Source organism: Schistocerca piceifrons, chromosome 2 (genome assembly GCF_021461385.2).
Source record: "Schistocerca piceifrons isolate TAMUIC-IGC-003096 chromosome 2, iqSchPice1.1, whole genome shotgun sequence".
In the NCBI taxonomy this organism is placed as follows: domain Eukaryota; kingdom Metazoa; phylum Arthropoda; class Insecta; order Orthoptera; family Acrididae; genus Schistocerca; species Schistocerca piceifrons.
Window position 1 is genome coordinate 213,608,716 of NC_060139.1, and position 21,203 is coordinate 213,629,918.

General features: G+C 41.8%; 1 protein-coding gene across 3 annotated transcripts in view; it reads left to right on the forward strand.

Annotated features, from left to right (window-relative positions):
* LOC124777950 (thioredoxin domain-containing protein 11) overlaps positions 1–21,203 on the forward strand; it is a 161,608-nt gene that overhangs the window by 85,236 nt on the left and 55,169 nt on the right. For all 3 annotated transcript variants that reach the window (XM_047253506.1, XM_047253508.1, XM_047253507.1), the window contains exon 5: positions 5,118–5,315. In XM_047253506.1, the coding sequence (XP_047109462.1) occupies positions 5,118–5,315 (198 nt within the window). The remainder of the gene's footprint in view (positions 1–5,117; positions 5,316–21,203) is intronic.

A 21,203-nucleotide genomic window follows, 5' to 3' on the forward strand; every position in this document is an offset into this window, starting at 1 on the left:
CCGAAATGTCACAGTATGATAACGCCATTTCTTGGGGACCAATCATTCTGCCCCGTTCGAACTCACTCACATGCCGATATGGCTCCCTTTGACATCGATGAGGCATATTGTTTCCACCGTGTGTGACAGCTCTGCACTGACTACACCAGACGCAACACTGACCCTATCGGACCATCACAAGGGGGCTCTGCTCTGCCTATGTGTACCCCACCTCGCTGTAGAATGTATCACATATTCCTTGCTCACCCATCGCCACTTCCACCAAGTATGGCTTTCTCGGTGTTGCACTTTTCACAAATGGCTGTGTATAATAGTCTCTAAAAACTTTGTTCTTTTTTTTCTCCAACTGGCTCTCTATTTATATTAATGTTTGGTTTGAAACACTATGTACATTGTTTTAGAGTGATTTTATAAAATGATTCTTTTGTATTAGGTACTTATTTGCATTTTCAGTATTCAGGAGTGCTTCCTTTTCAAGCTCCTCCTTTGTCTCAGCTGCACAGACAGTTGTTGTATCATTGGCATACATTGCAAGTTTCTGATCTATATAGTCTTGAGAAATCATTTACACAGAGAATAAATAGTATTGGCTTGAGTACGTAACATTGTGGGACTCCTTGTCTTATAGTTTGTAACGTGTGTTTTTAATTGATTCAAGGTCCCCCACAATTTTGTCCGGTTTCTGTGCACTGTTTCCTATTCATTAATTACGCCATAGCATTTCCCTCAAATCCCATACAAATAATTTCTCCATTAACTTGGAACCATTAACTTGCCCACCCCCTACCTCTGACTCTTTAAAGAATCAAACTCTCATGTATAAAACAGGTTCAAACATTTGATTGCTTTACTGATGAGTTAATGTTAAATATTTGGCGCTAAACTTGTAAAACATTTATAGCTAGAGACGAAACCCTAATTATGTTGGTATTATTTGTTTCGGATTATTTACTCATAACTAATGGAAAAAATTCAGACCCAAAACTGGTAAGCCAAAAAACTGATACCTCCTTTATATGTTCTCGTAAGACCTTTTTGGCAAATGCTACAAGTGACAAAGTAGTCCTCATCAACTCAGCATGCCACCTTCCCAGTCGTTTGCGTCCTGCTCCTCTCTGATGGCTGCGTCCACTGTTCTGTCCACATTAAACCACCATCCACCAACAGTACCTACATTTTGACAGCTGCCATCCCTTCCAGGCCAAAGATTCCCTTTCATACATCCTGGCCATCTGGGAACAGCATATCTGTTGTGACAAGTATGCTGATGATTTCACAAAGACCTTCACAGATGGGTGCTATCCTTCAGACATAGTATGCAACTAGATTTCCTGTGCCATATTCCCACATGCCCTCAATCCTCCCACCACCCCCAAGAACCAGCTACAAAGGCGGGCCTCCTTAGCCACCCAAGACCACCACGGCCTGTAATAACTGAAATACATTGTTCATTAGGGCTTGATTATCTTTCATTATCCCCTGAAATGAGGGACATCCTACCCAAGATCCTTCCCACCCCTCCTAAAGTGGTGTTCCATTACCTACCCATCCTCCACAACATCCTAGTGCCTTCCTATGCCTCTTGCTTCAGGGATCATACCCTATGGAAGACTTATGTGCAGGACTTGTTCAGTCCAGCACTTCACTTCCAGCCCTGTCACAGGTTAATCCTACCCCATCAGAGACCATGCCATCTGTGAAAGCAGCCGTGTTATATACCAGCTCTGCAGCAATCATTGCAAAGCTTTGAGTATTGGTATGACTAGCAAGCAACTGTTCACCAGGATGAAGAGCCTCCGCTAAACTGTGGCAAAGAGCAAAGTGGACCACCCTGTGGCACAACATGCAGCTGAGTATAATGTGCTTGATTTCAGTGGCTGCTTCACGACCTAGGCAACCTTTCGATCCCAAAACACAGTTGCCATAACTTTACCAGCAGGCTGTGTTCTCTTGAATTTTCATGGCTTGGGTGAATCGGAATGCCACCACTCATATGATTGTTGTTTGGCCTCAGGTGTGAAAGCCCAGGTCTCAGCACCCATGGCTACTGAGTCCAAAAAGCTGTCCTTTTTATCCATGTAGCATTGAAGAAACTGGTGGTAAATTTCAAAGCATTGCTGTTTGTGGTCTACTGTCAGCATTCTTGGGACTCATCTTGTGTGCACCTTTGGAAATTTCAACACTTCAGTCAAAGTTCGGTGACTGGAGCTTCGATAAACCTCAGGAGCAAAGTTGCAGATCTCATTGAGAGTGATCTGCTGATCTTTAAGCACAGTTTGGTCAACATGTCTCTATAAGAATCGGCTGTCTCCTGCTTGTTTCCTTATCATGAAGTTCAGTACGACCACCTAAAAACTCTCTACACCACTTGCAGACATTTTTGACATCCAGACATGACTCACCACACACTTCCATCAACTGCCAATGAATGTCAATTTGTTTAATGCCTTTTGCCTTCAGAAACTGAATAACTGTGTGAACTTTGGACCTGGTGGTGATGTCTAATGGGAGCTCCATTACAACTGGCTGCCATGCCAAGACTGCAAGCTCCAGAGGATGTTCAGTGGTTCCTGCAGAGTGTGGAGAGAGCAAGGAAAAAAGTAGTATGATCAGCTTCCCTATTTGCTCCATCCCTTTGGAGACCTTACTTCTGGGATTGCCCTTGTAGTTTTGAAGGATGTGGCTAGTTAAAAAAGTCAGCTAAGCACGGTCTGGATGCTATAAGGAGTTGACAAGGAGGAACATGTGGGTAGGATAGTGGTTAAATAGTGGTGCCCAAAGCAGTAGTAGGATGACAGCAGGTTGGATAATTTATGAAGGTGGTGTCTGGAATGCTCTTCTAGGTGCTGGATACAAGAGATTCAATTTCAGAGATGTGATGTATGTAGCTGGGATTGCGCATTAGCAGAATCTTGTCAAGGGAGCAGTGGTATTGCTGGGATACCTTTGCCAGGGAGATGTTCTTTTGCAGTTTTGCAGTACCAGGTTTGTGAGGGACAGGGACTGACACACTCTGAAAAGGTGTAGGCCATTTAAAAAGGATGGGTAAGACCCAGGGAAAGGTATTTTTATGTTTAGGCCATTGAGAAGGATTCTGTGGTTAGGCAGCATTTAAGGAATATAATGTGGGTCTGGGTTTTAGCCAGGGAAAGACCTACTGTTTCTGAACTGGTGCAGAAACATGGAGCAGGGGTCCATTGTAGCAGGGATAGCATTGTGGACATGGGAAATGATGTAGGAAATGGGCAAGTGAAGGTGTCAGGTGGTTGTGAGGGGAGTTGGATAATAGAAAAAGAGTAAAAATGCCACAGAAACACGAAAATATGCACAAATTCATAAAACTGTGTACAAATTGGAAAATATGTAAAAACATGCACAAATATGTAAAAACACACACAAATATGTAAAAATTGGCACAAAAAGTGCGAAAAAGGACAGAATGGATGAGGTGTAGGAGTATGTTTTTGTTGGGGTAAGGGGAGAGAAAAAGGGGGGAGAGGGGGATTGGTTAGGTCAAGGTTAGAGGTTCACAAGTTCATGTGTTATAGGCAGGTGTATAAAATAACATGTGAAAACACATGAGGATGAGGGAGGAAATGTTATCATTAGGAACAATTATAATTATTTGTGGGACGAATTTGGGTCACGAGATGCTGCACCAACAATCCGCGCGGTCACATAGCCATGAGTTGTGTGCAGGTGAGACTAGTGAGACAGTGTGGCTCAGCTGCCAGAGTGTGGGTGGTTTTGAAGGTGATGGAAAACACACAAAAGAAGGTAAAGAATGGACACTGAGTAGAGTAATGCTTTAAAGAATACTAACTAAGGAAAACATCACTGGGTTGTGGGCTAAAAGGATACCCGTAAGACAAAATCAACCAGTGAATAGTCCAGGTTGGAATACCAACAATGTTATGAAAAGGATAGAATGCTACTCATTGTACAGATAATGTGTTGAGTTGTCCAACATAACATTCTTGATTTCAGTGGCTGCTTTACAACCCTGATCATCTGGATCCTCCACCACCAGATTTTCTGAACTGCACAGCTGGGAATTCTCCTTACAACATGGTCTTTTCTGCTTCTCTTCTCATCTCATTTTCCATTTCCCATCCCCCCCCCCCCCCCACCTTTCTGATCCCTCCCCCACAGCCTCCTGATGATGCACGTGGTGGCCTAGTCCTGCTGCCTAGTACCTGCACACTCTGACATGCAGTGCTGGCTCTTCTTACCCCACTTGTAACGTACTACCCCTCCCCTTCCCCCTTCCAGCCCCACTCCGGGTTGCTGCATCCACTTGATGTGATAGAGTTGCATTACGGCCAGAGTGGTTGGTGATAGCATTCATGTGTATGTGTGAAGTGTGCTGGCTTGAATGTGCATGTGTTTTTCATTCCTTTCTGAAGGACGCTTTGGATTAAAGGTCTACGTTTAACAGTTTTTCACTGTGCCCGTCTGAATCTCAGCAAGTCAGCTTTATGGTGAGCAGCAACCCATCCTTTTCATAATATTGTTGATTTTCCAACCTGAACTTTCCATTGTTTTATTATTATTATTATTATTCCTGTTGATTTCACATTGATTAAAATTCTGTCCACTAATTGTAGTGAAATGTTCTGCCAGACCCCAAGTTCTGTAAGATACTTCTCAATCTATGTGGTACATGTAAATTCCATTTGTACCTAATGATTATAGTCATGATTGGTATATAAAACAATTTGATCCTTTCTCCTACTTACTTCCACATGTTCTAAATTTTTGTGGTTCTATCCAAAGTTCACAGAGATCTAGTATTCTGGCATAATAGAAAATTAGACTGCACAAAACTCCGTTACTGGTCACAGGGGACCAAAATTTTGGCAAAATATGTAGATATATATATATATGTATCAGATCTTTGAAGATCTCATCACTGTTTATTGTAGAATGGAAATATGTGAAAGGTATCATAGTGTGTGATCATATACTTCTCACTGGGTTGTAGACAGCCATTTCCACAAACAGAAAGTAAGGATTTTTTTGTTAAATGGCAGTACATATTTGTAGTTCTGTGTATCATTTTTACTGAGTAGAGCATCATAAACTTATAACAAAATGTCAGATTTCTCTTTTTGCAGGAATATCCCAGAGATGCAGAATTTTCATCAGAGATGCTCATGAAGTGGATCCTTGATAATATACACCAGGTTTCAGTCTGGTTGTCCCCACCGGGAGTGAAGAGCCTCACTCTGTCACCTTTTGTTGAAGATGGACCAGTTTTGATTCTATTTGCACCACGTAATCCACTTCAACCTCACAACTACTACTATGATCTGGTCAGTTATTTTTATGTCATCAACATTTTGTTGTGACACTGCAAAAACATTTTAGATAGTTGCTAATATCTGACAGGAGCAGAGTAGAGATGATGAGAGGAACAAAGCACATATGAACATGTTTATACACACACACACACACACACACACACACACACACACACACACACACACACACAGATAGATAAAAAATCTCACCAAGTGCTAGCAGGAGAAAACACACATAAAAGTCAAGGAAATGTGCAAGCTTTCAGAGCCAGTGGCTTCTTCTTCTTGCAGAAGGGTTGAAGATGAAGGAAGAGGGTTGAAGGAAAACTCTTCCTTCCCCTTTGCCCATCTGCCAAAAGCCACTGACCGTGAAAGCCTGTATGTTTCCTCCTGCCATTGCTTACTGAGTAGATTTTTTTATCTGTACAGTTATATTACGTTTTCAAAAATTGATTATTTGTGATGGCATAATGAATTTCTTATCTCTGTTGTAGTCAGAAGAGCTCTTATCTGCAGAAGAATAAGTGATAATATGGATAATACATCCAAGACATTCCATGTCACTTCCGATTCTAGGGAACCTTGCTGATACACTATTGTAAGTTTCTTGGTCATTCTTCCGTTACAACTACCAGTGAAATCATAGAGGCCATGCAATGGCAGCTGTGGCTTAGGGGTAGCATCTTTGACTACCAATCCACCAATCTTGGATTGCATGGTTTGATCTCAGCCACTGCTGAGATTTTGAATTCAATCACCACTAATAGTGGCCGAAGACTTAGGGTATAAAAAATCACTCTCTTTTTTCCAGTGGACGTGTTAAAAGAGGGTGGAGGAGTGGATAGAGCTTCAGAATAGTCTCTCATCCCTGGGAGAGGAAAATGCCCTTAAAGGTGGAAGAATTAGTAATGGTCAACCCTATGAGAATGCAGAAAGCAATAAAAAGCACTCCATTAAAATCACATCTTGTGTCTGCAGGGAATGTGGTATGTGATTTAAAAAGTGTCATGATGATCTCTCCATTGGCAAAAGATTCCAAAATAGTCTCCCATTAAGGTCTCCTGGAGGGGCTGCCAAGGGTGAGACTACTGTGAGAAAAAGATTGAAAAACCTACAAAAGCTTAATGTACTAAAAGCTGTGGTGTAGAACTCTGAATTTGGCAAGGAGTTAGTTACTGTGAACAGTTCAGTGAAAGGATTATTCTCATCAGAAGCAACAACAAGAACAAAACAACAATAGTTCAGGTACATATGCTGACATCATATGCATAAAATGAAGCAGTTGTGTATGTGAGTGCACAGTAACTCAGTGTGTAAAGATGACAGTCTAATAATCGTAGTAAGTTTGCTGCAGGAGGGAAAGGCGTGGAGAGTTACCGGATAATATGTGCCCAGTAGTGAGACAGGAGAAAGATCCCTTGTTCTGTAACAAATTTCAGCTAGTAATGGAAAATATGAAAAGTGTCCCAAAAATTGAGAACAGAAAGCACTGTCATTTAACACATTTATTAACCTTCCGTCGGGCGCGGCTGTTCAAATTGATACACCTCGAAGTTTACTGTAAATTATTTGTCAACGAGTGGCAGCACTGATGCCTACTCGCTAGTAGCTAGCCTTTTCTGAACGCTTGTCATTGTTGCGTGCTTCAGTGTTGATACGACTGCTCTGTTGTCGATATATGTGCCGATTGATCAGTTTGATACACTGCGTGTTGCATTTCAACAATTCATTTCTTTGGTTTACAACATAACTTAGTAAGCAGTACAATGTTAATATACAATATGTAATGCACTTATTTTCTTTTTGGACCGTTTAATCGTCAGTTAAGAATGTTTGAGTATCAGGTATCAAATTGATACACTGCGCCTTACTACGTTATTTTGTAGGAATTTTATCATTTTAGGTGTGAGACACTTGATCATGCCAGGCTACAGTAAGACGTACAACCTCCTTGACCCAAATCATGTTGCAGAAATACAAAAAATGTTGTTCGAAGAGGATAATGATGAAGTTCAAGAGGATTTTGAAGATGAAGTAGACACAGATTGTGATGACGCGGTTGAAGTTCGGCAGGAAGATTCAGAAACAGAGGAAAATGGCAGTGAAAATGACGAGGAAGTACTTGAAGAAAGCCAGCATTATTATACTGGAAGGGACAAAGAGACAAAATGGAATAAAGTTCCACAATCGCAGAGAGTACGTTTCAGGGCCCACAATATTATTCGAAAGTTACCTGGTCCAATAGGTGCGGCAAAAGCATTGAGAACACCTTTGGAATGCTGGAATTTCCTCATAGATGACGACATTTTGTCGATTATAGTTCTGTATACCAATCAGTATATTGAGAGCATCAAAGCTTCTTTTCAGCGAGGGAGAGATGTAAAAACCTATAGTTATTGAATTAAAAGCTTTCATTGGTCTTCTGTTTTTGGCTGGTGTTAACAAAAGCAACAGACAAAGCTTAGAAGATCTGTGGGGAAGTGATGGGGATGGAATTGAAAAATTTTGTCTCGTTATGAACATAAAACGTTTCAAATTCATCATGCGGTGCCTTAGATTTGACAATCGTGTGACTCGCGATGAAAGGAGAAAATTAGACAAGATAACAGCGATTCGGGAAATATTTTCTCTGTTTGCACAGAATTGCCAGGAATCCTACACCCTTGGAGAAAACGTTACAATAGATGAGAAACTTGAAGGATTCTGTGGAAGGTGCAGTTTTCACCAATACATACCTAGCAAACCAAACAAACATGGAATTAAGATATATGCTCTTGTGGATTCCCAAGTATTTTATCTCTATAATCTGGAAATATACGCTGGGCTGCAGCCAGAAGGATTGTACCACATTAGCAATAAACCTTCAGATGTTGTTCTGTGACTATGTGAACCAATTTATCAGTCAGATCGAAATGTGACAGCAGACAATTGGTTTACTAGTATTGGTTTGATAGAAGAGCTAAGAAGAAAAAATCTTTCTTTTGTTGGGACGATGAAGAAAAACAAGCGTGAGATTCCTCTGGAGTTTGCTACCAGTAAAGGCAGGGCTGTCCATAGTTCACTTTTTGGCTTCAAGAAAGGCTGTACTCTAGTTTCCTACGTTCCTAAAAAGGGGAAGTGTATTATCTTGGCATCAAGTTTGCATGAAGATAATTGAATAGATGCTGACACTGGAGATAAACAGAAGCCATCCATTGTAAAGTTTTACAATAGCACCAAAGGTGAAGTCGACACTACAGATAAGTGGACTGCTTCATACAATGTAGCAAGAAATGTGTGCCGTTGGCCCATGGTCATATTTTTTGCAATGATCAATATGAGTGGAATCAATTCACAAGTAATTTACTATGGCAACAACGAGAATTTTATCCGAAGAAAAGGATTCCTGAAGCAACTCTCACATGCGTTAGTTCTACCTCACTTGGTTCATAGATGCTTGGACACCTCAGGAATTCACAGAGATCTTCAACTGTGGCTACAACAATATAGGCCAACGTGTGAAGAAGAAGCAGAAACGAAGAACAAGGGACTGGAATCAAGAGGAAAAGGTGTAATGCCTGCACAGAAAAAAAGGACTGACAAAATATTGTTGCAAAATGTGTCAGAAGCCTATCTGTTTGATACACATTGAACCTTTTTGCTCTGAATGCGGAAAAATTCTGCATTTGTTATCACAGTCAAAAAGTGATGACGAAACAAATGAATGAGTTGTAATATCATTGTTGTTCTGCTCCAGTGTCATAATAGTCTTTCTGTAAAGAAAATTGTCATTTGTGATGTGTTTTATTAGTGAAATATAATAAAGAAGCAAATGAAAAAGCGACGTTTTTATCATTTGTTACTAAAGCCCAACATTGACGATAAGAAATCTGAATGATGAATATTTCTACTGCAGTTGTGCTCGTATGTAATCTTTATCTTTCTTTAAATATATTTGGCACTTATAATATGTTTTGTGAACAGAATTTAATAAATTATCACGTGAATAAACGGTGTGATCAATTTGATAGACCGTGCCCGATCTCGCTGCGACAAACACCGCACCTGACAGGAGGTTACAAACAATTTGAAAGGACTTTGAACAAAATTGATCTGATGCTTGAATCTTAAAGGGAAGAAAATTCTTCTGAATATCCAACAAAAGGTTAGCTTCTTTTTGAATTATCCAGGTCCAAAGCAAAAAAAATTGTCAGTTCCCAGTCGGAAACTCAAACAACACTTGGAACTCAAAAAGACAAGCAGGGTCACTGTCCTGGCATGTATCTTGCTTCTGAACTAAAGTATGTGTCCAGCACAGGATATGAAAATTTCTCTCGGTTGAATACTTATCACTGAAAACTTATCCAAGTCCAAAAGTGTCATGCTGAGCAGGACCGTCCCCTGAAGTGTGACGTAGAAGGTGGGCGGTGACAACAGTGAGCAGTGAACAGGGCGATGTCAGTCTTCAGCTGGTAGATGAACTGCAAGTTGTGGCCAGAGTGTGATCTTAAAACCCTGGCCATGTGAAGACTACATCTTTTGTATTAGCTGGTTTCCTTGTTGGTGGGTGCGTAACATAGTCCAACTGGTGCATGCTGTTGGCTGGTGCACTTGTTGATTGCTGGCTTGGCGAAGCTGTTAGTACCACCCTCTGGTGGCTCACTGGCCAACTTCTTATAGCAGTCCAAAGTTTTGCTGCTGGTAGTGTGGAGTCAAAGGAGCTTAAATGCTATGGCTCAAGGACAGTCAGCTGTCAGTGCTGTACGGAGATCTTGGAACAGCATTCCTCTCCCCCTTCCCAGGACAGAGGTGTTGAGGAAGAGGCAGGTGTCGAAGTCCTTAACAACGCCCATATCCTCCAAACCCAGGGGTTGGGGCAGAGCCCAGCTGCAGATTTACATCCATCAACACAGCCAGATGATCCTCCAGGGCCCATTGGCTTGCCTCCTCCAGGGATGGTGCTGGGTAGCCAGCTGCAGATGGTGAAGGAGGCTCTGGAACAAGTACTAGAGGTAGATCATTACTTGGTGGTGTGGCACCTTTTCTCTGATGAAGCTGGTTAATGTCCTGCCAGTAACTGGACCCATTGGCACACTCAAAACTCCCCCATGGTGTGGCCCAGGAGGTGCTGAACTGTGGCTGGTATCCACCTCAGCCTACTCTTGGTGTACATGTTGGCCCTGACACGATCCTGGGCAGCATAATGATGGCACCAAGGGTGGGTGTGGGGAGTTGCCAGAAATGTGGGGTGTATGATTGACAGCTGGGACCAAAGAGGGGACCATCTAGGTGTTCTGCAGGAGACAACCCTTCATCAAGTTGGCCTCAGTACGAAGATAAGAATAGGAACAAAGTGTCTGTAAAGAAAAAAATGTTGACAGAGTTTGGCCATCGGGGTTTTAAAAGTCTGAATGAAACATTTGGCAAGTCCATTATATGCCAGATGGTAGGGCGCCATATGTGTGAGTGAGATTCCATGAGCTGTGAAAAACGCATTGAATTCTACAGATATAATTGCAGGCTGTTGTTGGTCACTACCATTTTGGGGAGTCATTCCAATGAAAAAATTCGTGCCAATGTTTGGATAGCAGTGGAGGTGGCAGTGGTATATGACAGTCAGGAAACAGAAGGGAAGCCAGCATCAGTGTCGACCACAATCAACAAAGAGGACCCCATGAAGAACCCAACAAGATCGAGGTTTATCCTGGACCACAGGGTGGAAAGCGTATCCCAAGGAAAATATCTGTATGCCAGGGCAACCTGCTGGCATGCTGAGACCATATTAGATATGGCTGAATCCATCCCATATCCAATATATATGATGTCAAGCCAACTGTTTGATAAGGACGAACCCCCAATGGCCCTAGTGCAGGTGGTCAAGGCCCCTCTGCTGGAGAGAACCGAGGCTCTCCACCTGCGTGCAGCCATTTCCCCTTGGAGCAGCAGTGCCTTGGTTCTGAGCTAAAGTCCATGTCCAGCACAGGCTATGAAAATTTGCCGAAGTTAAATAGTCACCAGTGAAAACTTTCCCAAGTCCGGAAGTGTTCCGCTGAGTAGGACCTGTCCCCAGAAGCGTGGCTTCAAAGAGTATGGCAACGACAGTGAGCAGCAGGTAGGGCAGCAGCAGCAGCATCAACTTCAGAGATGAACATCAGTCTTTAGCAAATGGTTGCAGTGCGAGTTGCAGCCAGAGCACAGTCTTAAATGCTGGGCAGGTGCCACTGGCTGGTGCACGCATCAATCGCTGGTTTGGTATGGCCACTAGTACCACCCTCTGTTGGCCCACCAACCAACTTCTTGTTGCGGTCCAAAGATCAGCTGCTGGTAATGCAGATTCGCAGGAGTTTAAATGCTGTGGCTGACGGACAGTTGGCTTTCAACAATTCTGGGGGGTGCACCACAGCAAAATACACAATTCAGGAATCACAAGATATAATTGGGAAGGATATAAGTGGAAAATGTATACTTGGAAACTGCGTGGTGACACGGAAAGATATCTGCTGGATTAGATCTTAATGAGACAATTCTGAAATCAGATATTGGACTGTAAATGTACCATGAGCAGATATAGAATGAGCTTACAATTTAGTGATGATGAAGATCAAGCTGAAGTATATGTGAATCGTGAACAAAAATCATTATGTAAAGAGCTGTGGGATATTGTGAAATGATGTGTTCAAAGTTTTTTTTAGACTGAAGATACTGCTGTAACACATAGTAGTTACAGAGGGGGATGGATGCGTGCGATGGAAGTGTGTCAGGCAGCCATGTTGTATGCAGTGTATCACTTTCTGTGAAATAGGATCAGTAGCACAAGCCTGCACAACCTGAGCACCAGTGATGGTAAAACCATCAACAATGTGTTGTGCACATTCATCAACATGGAAACAGAATAACTCATCCCAATCAAAAACTGGGTCCGGACCGGCCAGTAGACAGGAGAACGGACCAGCATTCACGTGTTTAGCAGTGGGGCAGAAGTGATTCTAGTAGTTGTACCGAGAAAGGAACAGTGCTCAGTGTTGGAAGGCGATGTGCTGCTTTGTCTGGCAATGGTGCTGAAGGGTTAAACAGCTAAACTAATGGCTTGTGACCTGCAATGTGATGGAATTTTACAGGAAAACATGGAACTTCTTTAAAGCATAAACAATGGCCAGGGCTTCTTTCCATATTTGTGAAAATCTAGTCTGAGCCAAATTAAGCATCTTTGACGTGTATGCAATAGAGCCATCAGAATATTTATGAGCTAAGACAGCCCCCAGCCCAAGCTGGCATTCTTCTGTTGCTAACACTAAATGTTGACCCGGTTGCTAGGTTACGAGGCAAGATGCAGATTGTAACATATACTTCAGTTTGGAAAACACCATTTCACACGTCTGCAGGCAGTGGAAAGATGTCCCCTTACACAGCAACGTGTGTAACAATTGTGCAACTGACACCCCTCCTCCCCCACCGCCCTCCTCCCGTGTCACCCCCCCCCCCCCCCACCCACACACACTGCAAAAACTAATGAAACTAATGATGATAAGCAATCTTAACCTAAAAATACCTGGGTTTCCTTGACCAATGTAGGACACAGAAGAGCCACAATGGCAGAGACATTCTGACGAAGTGGTTTGATACCAGCAATAGACACCTTGAACCCAAGATAAACAATAGAGGGCTGAAAGAAGCAGGACTTTTCCAAAATGCATTGTAACCCAGTGACCTGTAATACCGAAAAGAGTGTACATAAGTTGTTGAGATGTTCAGCAGTGGAGGAGATGGAGACCACAATATCATAAAGATAGTTGGCACAGCCAGGCACAGACCTCGTGAGTTGTTTGAGAAACCATTGAAAAATCGCCAGAGTGCTTGTCACGCCAAATGGTAATTGCAAGTATTGATATAAGTCAAAAGGCATGTTAAGAACCAAGAGCCATTGAGACAACATCAATGGGAAGCTGCAACAAAGGTTGGAGAGGTCAATGTTGGAAAAATACTGACTAACAGTGAGCTTAGCAAAAAGTTCATCAAGGCATAGCAATGAATACATGTCAACGATAGATTGAGGACTGACAAATAGTTTGAAATCACTACAAAGGTGTAAACCATCCTGACAGCTTCTTGACAATGAATAAGAGGGTAGCCCATTCACCGGATGTGATCGACTATATACACTGAAGGCCATGAGGCATTTGAGCACCGTCTGGACTTGATCACAGAGTGCCTCGGCACTGGGTGAGCCTGAAAGAAACGGGGTCTGGCTGAAGGTTAATGGTGATGTAGGCTTTGAAATTATTGGCACAGCCCAAGCCCACAGAAAACAGGGTGGAAAATTCAGAGCATAAAGAGTCGAACTATGTATAAGGCACTTGGTCAGAGATGAGACTAACCACAGATAGATTGACCACAGATTTATGTGTTACTGGCACTGAGATACTATCTAATATCAGAATACTTTGTTTTACTGTAGGTGACTAATGTACTTGATTATTACACTAAAAGAAGAGAACCCAAGTCCATGCACGCATACAAGTTGAGTAATGACACAGCAGCACCAGTGTCGACTTGCATTTGCAGAACCGTCTGATAAACCTTGGTGTCAATAACAAGCTTATTGGGTACAACTGAGATTATCGATACACAATTGACATCCATGGCAGTGTCTGCAGTAGGCCACAATTGACATCTATGTCAGTGTCTGCAATAGGTTGTTGGAGTTTTGCATTACAAACAGGAGCAGTGTGTCTCATTTTGTTGCACTAGGGGTGAACCGCCCACTGCATAGGACAATCCGACCTGTCATGGGTGACAAAACACGATGGGCAAGAGGGAAGCATGAAGTGCTTGCATTGTTGTTGTTCATTACTGGGCCTTCTGTGCCAGTGCTGCGGCCATGGCTGCCGCAGTGAGTTGGGCCAGCCGTGATGTTTTGCTCGTGTGCAGACCGCTGCTTTGAATATCGCCCCCTGTGAACTGTCTGAAAAACAGTGGGGGAAGCAGGTTGAATTTCTGCAGCCTCACACCATGATTCAGTTTTAATACCCGCAGCCCTCGAAACCTCAAACGATTGTGAAATATCACAATGTCAGAGGGGGAGGGGTTTTCACATTGAAGTGCCTGTTCATGAACCTCACGATTGGGGGCCAACCAAATGAATGCATCATGAACCATGTGGGCGGCGTGTGACTCCTATGTACATCAGTGACAAAGTGACAACAATGGCTTAAACCATGAAGCTCAACTGCCCAAGACTTACAGGAATGTTATGGTTTCTTGCGACATCGATAGATCTCAACTTGGGTTGCAATGACATGCATCGATTTATGGTAGAATTTTGAAATAAGGTTGCATGTATTATCAAAATAGAGTGCAGTCGGATCCTGCAGGTCAGCCAGTTGACAAAGGAGTTGATACATGTAAGGTGATAACCAAGACAAAAAGAAAGCATAAGCCAGAAATGGAGAGAAATAAATAACTGGGATAGAAACAGGCAAAATGGGAGATGCAAGGGGCGATGCAGAAGATAACATAGATTGAGATGGACCCGAACTGGCCAAAACAGAAGCAAGTGTTTGCAATACCTGGATTTGATTGTATTGCGCTATTGTAAATGCCTCCTGCTGTTGACTGAGATTATGCAACTTGGCAGTAAGAACCTCTTGCTGATTAACCAGACAGCAAAAAAATCGTCAGTAGCACCATCAGACATTGTACACACAACGGAGAACCAACCAGAGACTAAAACTATGCAGAGAACCATCCCACACTTGCTGTCACGTGAGTTGTAACTGGGACGCACAACACAAACAAGAGTGTTAGTACAGCATTATTAGACTGTGATGTGTATGTCAATCAGCATAACACACACTGAACACAAGGCAAATGTATGCAAGCAGCAATAACATGATAAATGAGTGTGAGCATCACACAGCACGGTTTAGATAGGCACTTGCCTCAGATGGGCTCTATCGGAAGTTCACAGTAGTGCTCTTTCACAGCACACACTCACAGATGACAACAACTGCTAATGTGTGTGGCTTTTAAGTGTGTGTGTGTGTGTGTGTGTGTGTGTGTGTGTGTAATACTTCAGTATGTCAAACTATGGAAAGACCAATGATCAACATCTGCAACCAATTTCCCTTAATTTAGCTTCCCACGTCGACCATTTCCTTCAGTGACTCTCCATCATTCCCATCCCCTTAACCTCCCCGATCCCTACTCGTCACGGTTGATGCCGCTTCCTTATACATCAACATCCACCATGCCCATTGTCATACCTCTATTGAACAGTACCTTGTCTAACGTCCTTCAGTCTCCAAACCCACTACCTCATTTCTCATACATCTTACTAACTTTATCCTAACCCACAACTACTTCACATTTGAAGGGAAGGCATATAAACAAATCCATGGCACAGCCATGGGCACCCGCACGGCACAAACCCCCCCGCCCCTCCTGCTAACCTTTTATGGGCCATCTAGAAGAGACCTTCCTAGCCTCCCGAAACACCAAACCCCTGGAGGGGTTCAGCTTTATTAATTATATCTTTTTGACCTGGACTCGGAGCCAAGACACAGCACCTTTTCTCCCATCTGCTTCGCATAGTCCTCCTTAACCCAGCATGCCACCTTCCTAGATGTTGAATTCCTCCTCTCTGATATCTCCATCCGCACCCCTGTCCACCCATAAACCACTAACAGTGTATGCATTTTGACAGTTGTCATCTCTTTCACACCAAAAAATCCCTCCCATACTGTCTGGCCACCCGGGGACGGCATATCTGCAGTGACAAAAACTCCCTTACTCAATATGCTGAGGGTCACCAAGGCTTTCACAGACAGGCACTATCCCCCAGACCTAGTCTGCAAACAGATCTCCCATGCATTTTCCCCTCACAACCCCAATCCTCCCACTACCCCCAAAAAACGGTCACAAAGGAGTACCACTCTGGACTGGAACAGCTGAACCAAACCCTTCGCCAGGGCTTTGATTATCTATCATTGTGCCACGAAGTGACAAACATCCTACATGATATACTTCCCATCACTCCTAATGTGGTGTTCTGTCACCCACGCAGGCTTCACAATATGCTAGTCCATTCCTGTGGCACTCCCAATCTCAACCCCTTGCCACAAGAATCATATCCCTGTGGAAGACCAGGTGCAAAATCTGCTAAGTCTACCCACCCAGCACTTCCTATCCTAGCCCTATCATAGATAGGTTTATCCTACCCCATCAGGGGCCAAGCCAAGTGTGAAAGTGCCATGTCATTTACCATCTCTGCTGCAATAATTGCACAACTTTTTATATTTATATGACTACCAACCAGCTGTCCACCAGGATGAATGACCAATGCAAAACTGTGGCCAAAAGCGAAGTAGACCACCCTGTGGCACAACATGTAGCTGAACACAACACACTTGATTTCAATGGCTGCTTCACTACCCAAGCCTTCTGGATCCTTCCCTCCATCACCAGTTTTTCTGAACTACGCAGGTGGGAGTTATCCTTAGAACACATCCTCCACTCCCATAATTATATCAGACTCAACCTATGGTAACATATTGTCCCCACACCCTCCACCCAACTGTTTCCACACCCAGCGTCATCTCCTCCTCATTCTCACCTCCCACCCTGTTTATGTGCAGCCCTCTGCCAGTACATCCCCCTGTGTTTCCCTGCTCCTGTCCTTTTTCGGTCCTTTTTTCACCACCTCCCTCCCCGCAACCTCTTGAAGCTGCAGCTGTTGGTAGTCTAGTCCCTGCACACTGCACCAGACAGTGTTCGTCTCTCATCCCACCTCACTACTATCCCTTCCCCTTCTCTGCCTACTCCAGATTGATGCTTGCATCCTATGTTATAGTTGCATTCAGGTCCAAGATACTGGAGTTCGTGGTCGGGTGTGCTTGAGGTGTGCTTGCCTGTGTGTTTGAATGGTGTGTGTCTCTCTTTTACTGATGAAGGCTGTGGCCAAAAGCTTATGTAAGTGTCTTTTAATTGTGTCTGTCTGCAACATGACGTGATATTACTTCAGTATGTATGTGAGTTGCGTTTGAGTGAATTTGGGGGGGGGGGGGGGGGGAGGGGGGGGGGCGTGGGCACGCGGGCGAATGTTGTCTAGATTAGATTAGTTTTTCGTTCCATAGATCCGTGCTGAGGAGATCCTCGTGGATGTGTCATTTTTTCTTTATTTTTAAAGCTGAAATAACAATACTAATAGTATGAATATATAAAATACATCATTTGTTTCTGTTAAAAAATTCGTTAGTGAAGTAGAAGGAGTTGGCCACTAGTAAGTCTGTCAGGCTCCTTTTAAACTGATCTTTATTTGTAACTAAATTTTTTTTGTTTGCTGGCAAATTATTGAAGATGAGTGTTCCTGAGTAGTGGACCCCTGTTTGAACTAAAGTAAGTGCTTTTAAGTCCTCGCGCAGATCATTTTTGTTCCTGGTATTGTATGTATGAACTGAGCTGTTTGTTGGAAAAAGAGATACATTATTTAGGACAAATTTCATTAAGGAGTAAATATACTGAGAGGCATTAGTTAGTACATCCAGTTCTTTGAAGAGGTTTCTACAGGACGTCCATGAATTTACTCCACAAATAATTCGTATTACATGCTTTTGGACTCTGAAAACTTTTGTTTGACTTGAAGAGTTACCCCAAAATATTATTCCATAAGACATTATTGAATGAAAGTAGGCAAAGTATGCAAGCTTTTTCATTTTTATGTCACCTATGTCAGCTAACACTCGAATTGCAAATACAGATTTGTTAAGGCATTTCTGCAGTTCTGTGGTGTGCTCCTCCCAACTGAATTTATTATCAAGTTGTAATCCCAGGAATTTAAGACTGTCAACCTCTTCTATCTGCTCTTCTTCATACTTTATGCATATGCTGGGTGGAAACCTCTTACAGGTTCAGAATTGCACATATTGAGTCTTTTCGAAGTTTAGTGTCAGTGAGTTGGCTTTAAACCATTTATTAATATCCATGAAAATATCATTAGCAGATCTTTCTAGAACTACACTCGACATACTATTTATTGCAATACTTGTGTCATCTGCAAACAAAACGAACTCTGCATCTGGCATTGTAACTGATGAGAGATCATTAATGTACACAAGAAAAAGCAATGGTCCTAAGATGGATCCTTGTGGGACACTACATGTAATTTCTTCCCATTCTGATGATGACTGATGACTTAATTCACTAGTCCCTTGCATTGACACCCTTTGTTTCCTGTTAGTGAAGTATGATTTGAACCATTTTGCAGCACTGCCCGTGACACCATAGAATTCTAGTTTATTTACAAGGATGTTGTTGTTCACACAATCAAGTACCTTTGACAAATCACAGAAAATACCTGCTGCTTGTAATTTGTTATTTAATGAATTAAGTACATTTTCACTGTAGGTGTAAATAGCCTTCTCGATATCAGAACCCTTTAGAAATCCAAACTGTGTTCTTGATAATATGTTATTTGTGGTCAGATGGTTGAGAAGCTGACTGTACATTACTTTTTCTAAAATTTTTGAGAATGCTGGCAAAAGTGAAATCAGTCTGTAGTTTGATGGTATCTCTTTATCCCCTTTCTTGAATAGAGGCTTAACATCTGTATATTTTAGCCAGTCGCGAAATGTCCCAGTTATAATTGACTGGTTACACAAGTAACTTAATTAAGGCATGTTCTTGTGAGTTTGGTACAATTCTTTGTACCAAACTCACAAGAACATTCCTTAATTAACTTTGTTGATATTTCATCATAACCACTAGACTGCTTTGTTTTTAAAGATTTTATTATGGAAGTTATTTCTTTTGGTGAAGTGAGTGACATATTCATGTACCTGAAGCTATTTGTAAAGGCTAGTTTCAGATATTCAAGGGCATTATTTACTGATCCTGACAATCCCATTCTATCAGTAACGGATATAAAGTACTTGTTATAATAGAGGGAAACATTCCACGTAGGAAATATATATCTAAAAACAAAGATGATGTGACTTACCAAATGAAAGTGCTGGCAGGTCGACAGACACACAAACAAACACAAACATACACACAAAATTCAAGCTTTCGCAACAAACTGTTGCCTCATCAGGAAAGAGGGAAGGAGAGGGAAAGACGAAAGGATGTGTGTTTTAAGGGAGAGGGTAAGGAGTCATTCCAATCCCGGGAGCGGAAAGACTTACCTTAGGGGGAAAAAAGGACGGGTATACACTCGCACACACACACATATCCATCCATACATATCCTGATGAGGCAACAGTTTGTTGCGAAAGCTTGAATTTTGTGTGTATGTTTGTGTTTGTGTGTCTGTCGACCTGCCAGCACTTTCATTTGGTAAGTCACATCATCTTTGTTTTTAGATATATAAAGTACTTGTTAAATAGATTTGCCACACTATGCGCATCGGTTACTAATGTGTCATCTACCCTTACTGCTATTTGCTCCTGTTCCTTTCTGGTTCAACCAGTCTCCTCTTTCATTATATCCCATATTGTTTTTATTTTGTTCCCTGACATTGCTATCTTCTTCTCATAGTGCATTTGTTTAGATGTCTGAATTACTTTTTTTAATATTTCACAGTATTCCTTGTATTTAGCTAAATCAGCAGCATTGGAGCTATTCTTGGTCGACAGATACATTTTCCTTTTTGTCTTACAGGAAATCTTTATTCCTTGTGTAATCCATGGTTTTATTATAGACTTCTGTTTAATTTGAGTAACTTCTAGAGGAAAACAGTTTTCAAACATGATACTGACATTGTTCATGAATGTGTTATATTTTTCATTCATGTCATGAGCACTATAAACAGCTTTCCAGTTCATATCTTTGAGCAGTTTTCTAAAACACTCAATTTTTAGTTGATTGACTACTCTCCTGTACTCAGATTTAACAGTCTTGATAATCTGCTTAGAATTTACATTTACAACAAGGAGCTGCATGTCATGATCTGATAGTCCATTTATTACAGGTTTTATGATATGATTTTGTTCCTTTGATTTGTCTATAAAAATGTTATCAATGACTGTCCTTGAGGATTTAGTGATCCTAGTTGGAAAGTTTACAGTGTGAGTTAGATTGAAAGACAACATTACTAATTGCAGTAAATGTTTATTGGAAGAATGCATTAGAAAATCTGTATTAAAGTCACCAGCAATCAAAATTTCTTTGTTTCTTCCTGTTAAATAACCCAAAACAGCTTCTAGATGATTTATGAATAGATTGAAATTTCCTCCAGGTGCTTGGTAAATAGTTACTATTATATAGGATCTATTATGGAACTCTACTTCTGTTGCACATGCTTCTAGATGCTGCTCTAAACAGAACTTATTAATGTCAGTGGTCTTGAATTTATGGCAGTTTTTAATAAATGTAGCAACTCCTCCTCCATCCATATCTACTCTGCAGAAGTAAGAAGCTAGCTTAAATCCTGAAATGTCTAACATATCTATAGCAGTAGTCACTTGATGTTCAGAGAGGCAATCAGATGAATGCCTTTTTGGCTGAAAGCTTACTTGTTTGGCAGTTTTTGTTGTGCCTATATGTGACTTAGCATCTCTGCAATATGGTGAGTAGCAAGTATCCTTTGTATAATATTGTCATTATTCCATCCAGAATTAGCCATTGTTTGACTATGCATTTCGTTGTTGTAAAAAGCTAGGTCCCATGACTGAACAATATGTTGTATTAAATAGACCATTGAACCACCCACAAATGGCATGGCACCAAATCATTGAGCACATTGATACGTCATTGTGTTTGTGCATTTTTTGTGTTACAAACAGGTTCTTACACACATTATCTTTCCAATCTGGACTTCGCCACATGATGCACATCTCAAGTAACTGAAAATTGGTTACATTTTCGATATTTATATATAGAAAACAAAGCCATTTCAAATTATCTCTGATAAAGTAATTCATCAGGAAA